The sequence below is a fragment of the Theobroma cacao genome, chromosome 1 (assembly GCF_053813885.1).
Source record: "Theobroma cacao isolate CCN51 chromosome 1, ASM5381388v1, whole genome shotgun sequence".
Lineage (NCBI taxonomy): Eukaryota > Viridiplantae > Streptophyta > Magnoliopsida > Malvales > Malvaceae > Theobroma > Theobroma cacao.
The window spans coordinates 20,179,096-20,187,258 of record NC_142639.1 but is presented as its reverse complement, the minus strand read 5'-3'; the positions used below and the strand labels follow the sequence as shown (position 1 = coordinate 20,187,258).

The following is an 8,163-nucleotide window of genomic DNA, read 5'->3' as shown; positions in this document are numbered from 1 at the left end:
AAGATGCCCTCATCTATAGAACTAGATAAAATAAAAAGTCAAGAAGCACAAAAAAACGAAAATTAGAAATGAAAGAAGAGCCACAAGCATTTATTAAATCTATAAACAAATCAAGAATGAATAAACTGCTGTAGAAGCAAGGCCAACTGGTTTCTCCCTCGTCTAGTCTGCCTCCCACCCTCCCCTACTGCCCGCCCCTGTCATATCCTTACAATCAAACCAACAATGAAAATACGATACCCATCTTTACTACTCTAAGTTGCACATACTCTCTTCCAATTTTCAAATAACAAGACGATTTCATTCCTCATTCACCCGCAATCCATTGTAAAATCCAGGTAAAATTACATTATATAACTTACTGATAAAGTTTGAGATCTTATTCGAACAATGATATTTTAGTACTGAGCCAACAGTTATCTGCTATCATACAAAACTATCTTAAAGCCAAGATTTTTATTACATAACTGTTGGTTAAAGATTACATTGCTTAATGGATTTGATATTCTCCACTTGCATGGACTTCCTTGACCTGCTTATCATATTCATCTTCATCATCTTCTTCCACTTCTGCATCGACATCTTCCTCTTCATCATCATCTTGCCCCCAGCCAAAGCCCTTGACTGGCACAGATGATGGAGGTGGACTTCTTGCGTCTTCAACTATTTTCATTATCTCCTCCACACTTTGAAGAGAAAATGCAGGGTTATCTCTCCGATAATAAGAAGCTTGAGCTGTGTCGGTTAGTTCTCTTGGCAAGTTCTTCAAAAACCAAGGATGATTTTTTATTTCCTTAATTGTGATTCTCTGGAAAAAGAAAAACAGGGAATGGTAGAGATTAACACATTTGAAATTCAATGAATGAACCTCCAAAAACAAGGTTCATGAAACACGTGGTCAACATCACCAGGCTGCTATGGATAATAGAAATAATCGCCCCAGCTTAAAAGCATCAATCCACTAAAATAATCAAACCAGTTCTTAGCAATACCTGATAAACAATAGACTCAGTCTCCATTTACATAACAAATTAAATTTTTCTTTGAATGTTATTTATGGAAGAATCAATCCATTGAACTTCTTCATATTAATCCTTACTTTATCTATAGCCAGAAAACATATCCCACACCAGATACAACAGAAGCACCTGGGTTTCGTATTTCACTTTCTCATTGTTCTGACCATATAGATCTATAATATCTGCTTTTTAAGATTAACATACCCCATCCCACCCCACCAAGAATAAAAGAAAAAGAACTTGAAAGTGACAAAATGGGTGACACTATAACCTAAATTATTTAGAGAATGTTAAATTCAGATAACCAAGCAAGCCGGCAGGTAGAACACAAATATTTCCTTTAAAATTCATAAAGATCAGGAGAGAAAAACTTGTCCAACAATCATCAGCTACAGGGTGATATTACAACAGGAGAAAAGAAATAAGAGTACAGGGTGAAAAGAGAGAGAGAGAGAGAGAGAGAGGAAATCTTTTAGTGCCTTCTCAATACCTTGAATATTGAGAAAGAAAACTGAGGTTAAAAAAAGAACAGATCATAACACAGGTAACAAAATAAAATTAAGCGAAAATCATTATGCAACCAGAAGATTAGCCACATACCAATTAGCATTTCTACCCTCTAAAACTAATTGACTTCGTTCTATCTACAATTAAAAGTTTTAAGTTTTCTAATAGTGACTAGATATCTAGGGAAAGAAGAATTAAAGTCCACATATATAGTAGAGGTTTAAATCCAGAGACATATTGCGACGATGATCCATAGAAATCTGGTTGTTAAATTTATATAATTCTAAAGATGATGACAGACTGATGTAGGTAAAAGAAGATTGGATGCCATTCAAGCATGACTTTTCTTCTGAGTTCTCTACATAATGACTGACCAAAATTAAACTAATTTAGTTGAAATGAACAACAACTTTGGATGAGATAATTAAAAGGTATTTGTCTAGCTGTACCAAAGAAAGAAAAAAGGGTATTTGTCTAGTTTTCTGATTTAATAGGTGTCCCATGAAAAAATAAACTATAATTAAGGGGGCAACTCTTTTGGGCATTGTACAATGATGCCCCACTGTATTGTTTGTGGACAATATCTTGAATGTCAAAGAACATACATTTTTCACCAGCACTTTAACCAAGAGTATCTAGAGTCAGTTTCTGCTACTCTCTTACATCAACAGAGATATTCATGACAGGACTAGTGAATAGAAATGGAAACTGACTTGTAAGAGAGAGGTTTCCTGCTGCGACCATTTTGAAGTTGGGTTACTGTGCTAATAATTATCATATCCAGCAAGGAAGAAATTGCAGAATGCATCACTATCTTTAACATGGCAGACAGTGGAGCAAAGTTAATTGGACTGAACAGATTTAAAGATGCTGATAGGAAAATGCTATGAAGTGTGGCAGTTAGATGATAATTTACAAATAGAACTTTGTTGTCCTCTATTGATTCAGTATTTTGTTTAGAGCTTACTTCTCCAGTACTGCTAGTTGAAGTAGAGGTTCAGTCTTGTAGGTTTCATTTTCTTTTCTTTTTAATCCCCTTTTTTCATCTTTCTTCTTCCATTGGAGATACAAATTTTCATTAATCAAGGTTTATAAAAGAAGGGCTACTAACTTACCTAAGTTGGCTTCTAGATGCTTGTAAGGTTTTGCAAAGCTAATTGCATACAGCAAAAACATTGATGTGGTGCAATTGCAATGCTTGATCAATTAACTTAAAAATTATACATACCCTGGATGGATTTGCAACAAATATGCGAGAGAGTAGGTTCCTGCAATCTTGAGATACATGAACATAATCCGGAATTTTGTACTGAACAGCCATTATTCGCTGCCAAAGAAAAATTAGCAAGGAAAAAAAGGATTATGGTATCAGGAATGATATTTTTTTTCTAATAAATGAAAATGAAGAAGATAGCAGGCTGGCATAAACCTGAATTGTTTTCCGAAAATTCCTTGGGTCTTCTTGGTCTTCAAAAGGATATGCTCCCACCAACATAACGTAGAGGGTAACTCCGCAGGACCATACATCTGCCAACTGTAAAAGAAAAGACATGACTTGAGGTCAACAAACTTTTATATGTTACAAATTAGATCTAATTAATTTTAGAATATATACATCAAATTAGAAGGAAAAGTGGCGGGGAGGGGGGCGGGGGGGGGTTGACAATTTATTGTATAATTTAAGGAAAAAACATTTGATGAAGTGATATTCATGGTTAGAAAGAAGGTGACTTCACCATAAAAGTGGAAGCAGATCCCAAAAGACAAAGGTGTCTGACAAGCAAATGTCAAATACTTTTGGCAATAACAAATGAACTATATATCATCACATAACAAAATGAACTATGAGTCTGTTTGGCCTGACTTTTTTTTAACTTAAAAGTTATTATGAAGCTCTTATGAAAAATAATAGCTTTTAAAATTAAGCTAAAGTTAGTTGGTAAAATTTTTTTTATAAGTTCTTTTCTATAAGTTATAATTTTTGTTAAAATTATCATAGAAGATATTTCTTTTTTTTAAGAGGGTAATATTGTAATTATTTTTAACAAATGAGGATATTTTTGGAACAAAAATAAAATTTTTCTTGTATTTTTAAAAGAAGAGAAGAAAAAGCTCCTCCTTGGAGCTTTTGTTTAAGCTCTTTTTTTTTTTTTAAATTTTGTTCCTAAAAAATAGTTACTTTTTTTTTAAGAGCTTCTCAAAAGATCATGTTTGGCCTAGCTTTTGCTTTTAAGAGGTAAATAAGCTGAAAAAAAACTAGGCCAAACATGTACTATATATCATCACATAACATAGAGGATAACTCCACAGGACCATAAATCTGCCAACTGTAAAAGAAAAGACATGACTTGAGGTCAATAAACTTTTATATGTTACAAATTAGATCTAATTAATTTTGGAATATTTACATCAAATTAGAAGGAAAAGTGGCCGCCGGGGGGGGGGGGGGGGGGGGGGGGGGGGGTTGACAATTTATTGTATAATTTAAGTAAAAAACATTTGATGGAATGATATTCATGGTCAGAAACAAGGTGACTTCACCATAGAAGTGGAAGCAGATCCCAAAAGACAAAGGTGTTTGACAAGCAAATGTCAAATACTTTTGGCAGTAACAAATGAACTATATATCATAACATAACAAAATGCAGCCACCAAGAAAACCTTCAAGATAACCTAAAAGCATGGCAAATGGATTGAGTTAATGCTCAAAATATCTCCCTATTAATGTTTTAAAAAAAGGATCTCAAATGAAGAAGACAATATCACAATAGTACTTAAATATAACAAGCATGTGGAATTTAAGGTAATTCTTTCCAACATGTATAGAGTATTATAAACTTTCATCCACAAGGACAGTTACAAAATGCAATGCGTCACATCTCCTATTCTTTGAAATACATAGTGCATAAGTTAACAAATGCAAAAGCCAAGGAGTGGCAGAAGAGAGACTATCATGCATTCAGTAACTGATGGATTTGACCATCTTCCAACTAGTTTCTGGTTGCATGCTAAGCATCAAAATCAAAGTGGAATGCCAGATCCAAATCATGCAATAGACTTTGTTCAATAGTACGCTAAGCTCGATATCTAGATTTTATTTCTTGTAGGTTTTTCTTCTTTTTTTTAAAGGGTTAAAATAATTACCTTTCCGTCATATTCTCGTCGAGATAGAACTTCTGGTGCTATATATGCTGGAGTTCCAACTGTTGATTTGGGTCTCGAATGCAACAGAGATGACTACACCAATTGTTAGGAAAACAAATTAATGATTGGAAAACCATAAAAACACTTACAAGTAGAATGGACCAAACCTTAGAGTAACCAAAATCACAAATTTTCAAGCGTGGTGCAGGACTTCCATCTAAAAGTGTATTTTCTAATTTCAGATCTCTATGGCATATTTGCTGCAAACAAGAATAGAAACAAAGAAACAAAAGTACATTTAGTTCTTGCATCTCACATACATAGAGAAACGTTATGGTTCTGAGTGTTAATTACCATGGAATGACAGTAATTGACACCTGAGATCAACTGCTGGAAAAAATATCTAGCCTGAACAAATAGAGAACAAACACAACATTTAAGTGCCAGAGATTAACTGTTTCTGACCAGTAAATAGAAAAAATGTCAATGAAAGGAATAAAAATAGAAAGAGAAAAAGACCTCATCTTCACTGAATCTACCGGCACTGCAAATCCGTTCAAAGAGCTCACCACCGGCAGCATACTCCATGACAATTACTAAATGTGTAGGAGTCAGAACTACCTATAGTATTCATATCCCATCAAAACAGAAGATTTGCAGATTAAAAAGAGAGTAATTACAATAATTATAATCTCAACGCTTCAAAGAAGTAATACAAATCAATCACACTGATGATACTTGCCTCCTTGAACCGGATAATATTGGGGTGTCTCAGAGATCTGTGATTGATAATCTCTCTTGCCACATTCTCATCTATCTGCAAACAAATACAACTAAGCTTTCAATCAATCGATCGGGTGCCTTAAAAGAAGAGGGAAAAAAATGAAGCAAACTCAAAAAGTAAAGAAAAAACTTGAAGAAACTCCACAACCCAAATTTAACTTAATTGAAGCTAACAAGGTTTTATCACTCCGATTCTCAGCAAATGAATTATGAAGCAAGAACAATACTAAAATCATGGGTATCGGAACCCAAAAAAGCAAAAATATTCAAGCTCAGGCTCAGGCTGTCTCAACGGAGAGAGATCACCAAATTAAAGAAAGATCTAAATCATATATTAAGATCCAGAAAGTATGCCGTGAACAAAAACATAACTAAGTAAGATACTAAGTAGTAATAACAAACGACCGAGAGAAGCAAAAACAAACCTTGTGGCCTCTCTCAATATATTTCATAGCAACAAGCTCCTTGGTCTCCTTGTGTCTCAAGAGTCTGGCCACCCCAAAATTCCCGGCTCCCAAATCTTTGACCACCTCATATTTCTCCATCTCAACTCCCACAAATATAAATCACAGAATATATGGTAATTTGATTGAATGCAAGTCTTTTTTCTACTAGTATTTCATATCATCATACGAACATCATCATTGAGTAATCAGTAATGGCAGATGGATCACAGTAGAGACGCGGGAGTGGGACTGAAGAGCTTCCGTATCCGTAGAAGGATTCAGATCCATTCATACATATATACTGAGACTTTGCAGAGGGTAATTAGGGAAGTGAAAGCGAGAGCATTTAAGAATATATTATAAGAATTGGCAATGAGGCCATGTGGTATGGTCAGTGTGATTCACTTGCTGCTAACTATAGTTGAACTGGAAACACTTTCATTGACCAAAAGTAAAAGGAAAAGACTTTTAAGACACTGTAATGCCATGGGATGGGTGCCCATGAGTCCGGCTCGAGTCCAATCACTGCCTCTTCATTCTGCAGTGTCACTCACGCTTTGAGTGCTTTATTTTATTCTTTCTTCGTTTTATCTGTTGAACTTAGATCTCCCAAAGCGCCGTGGTGCTAGGCTAGGGCCTAGGACACCCGTTGACTTTCGTGAATGCCGCGTCCAAAGTCCAAACTATCAACTGGTTTTCGCACAACGTATTCCTCCATCTCATTTATAATTTTTTATTTTTTTATGATAATTTTTTTAATTTTAATCGAAATTATTTTAAATATTCTAGTAGATGATATGCATTTAACAATTACTATATCTAAAGATTTTTTTTTGTATATTTATTTTTAAAATTTCGATAAATGATCATGTGAGAATAAATTAGAGTCAAAATCGAAAAAACTTGACCAAACAAAGAATCAAAGCAGGACATTATATACGAGACAAAGGGAGTGTCAATTATATTCATGCACATTATTGAACTATCTATCGAGTTAAACATAGGAATTGAAATTTTTTCTTTTACTCTCCACCTTTAACACATTTCTTAGTATTGTATTCCTGTATAACTGACAAAGCTATATATTTTAGGCTCCATCCCAACTCAGCCCAATAATTATCATATTAATAAAGATTAATTTTTTTTAATTTTAACTCTAATACATACATATATATATATATATTCATATATTTAAAAAAAAGAGAGATTCGAATCTTATTTTTTTTTTTAAAAAATATATATATTTACTAAAAAGTCAAATATTCAGATGCAACTTTAAAATATATTTAAAATTATAAAAATATTTTAATAATAGATTTAATTTAAATGTATGAGCAAGAATGAGTCAGATTTGAACCTTGATTTAACGTTTAAAGATGTCAACTAAGCTTGACTCTCTAATTTCCAAAGAGAAAGAAACCTTGAAATCATTTCACCTCTCTCTTCCTTGTGTTGCCGACTGATCTTCCCTTCTTTGGTCTTCCCTTGAGTGAAGAGTGAGAAACCAACACCTTTTATACTTAACTAAACCTAGCCTTAGCATCAAGCAAATCCCATAACCACCTTTAGTGTTTTTTTTTTTTATTTCATCTTGTGTTGATTACTGTTGAAGGCATCACAATCAAGCAACTTGAGGTTTGCAACAACCCAAGGTTGGTGAGAGGTTCATTGCAACACAAATGGTTGTGAGGCTCTTGATATAGACATCAAAGCCACAAAGGTAAAACAAACTTCTACCAAATAGTCAGGATTAAATCTATATTAAATAACTAAAGATGATCTTGCTTGAGGGAAAAGTTTTAAAATTCTGCTGAGTTTTGTAAATTGTTTGCATGGCTTTTCCTAATAGTAGTATCAAAGCGTCCTTTGGCCTTATTTAACATAGATTGTTCGATTGTTATTGATTTCAATTTAGAATTTACTATATGTTGATTTGGTGCAAGATTAAATCAAACAAAGTTTTTAGAGAAGAGTTTAGAAAAATGTTTGGGTTATGGATAACGTCTATTTTGATTTAATTCAATAAACTAACTTGCTTATTTAAACCTCAAATTGTTACACATTATATATCACTATGTTAAATATACTTGGTAAAATTTGAGATTAAATGAAGTTGTTTTGATTGGGTAAATAAAAAGTTGAAATTGAAGAGGTCAAATATTGAGATTGGTTTCAACATTTGGGGCAACTTTTGTCTTAATTCAATTTGACCACTTTTTTTGGTTGTTTGTCCTTCATCTTTTTCTAGATGATGTATGAGCATG

At 33.5% G+C, this 8,163-nt stretch overlaps 1 protein-coding gene across 1 annotated transcript; it reads right to left on the bottom strand.

Moving 5' to 3' along the window:
* Nucleotides 1-279: 279 nt before the first annotated feature.
* Nucleotides 280-6,133, bottom strand: LOC18612884 (serine/threonine-protein kinase SAPK7-like). The gene is made up of 9 exons (XM_088804614.1): nt 5,879-6,133; nt 5,409-5,487; nt 5,190-5,287; nt 5,025-5,078; nt 4,838-4,930; nt 4,671-4,763; nt 2,956-3,060; nt 2,755-2,853; nt 280-808 (listed from the first exon to the last, which is right to left on the bottom strand). Exons 1-9 carry the CDS (start codon nt 5,996-5,998, stop codon nt 491-493), a joined length of 1,059 nt encoding a protein of 352 aa, XP_088660740.1. The 5' UTR covers nt 5,999-6,133; the 3' UTR covers nt 280-490.
* Between the last annotated feature and the right edge of the window lie 2,030 nt (nt 6,134-8,163).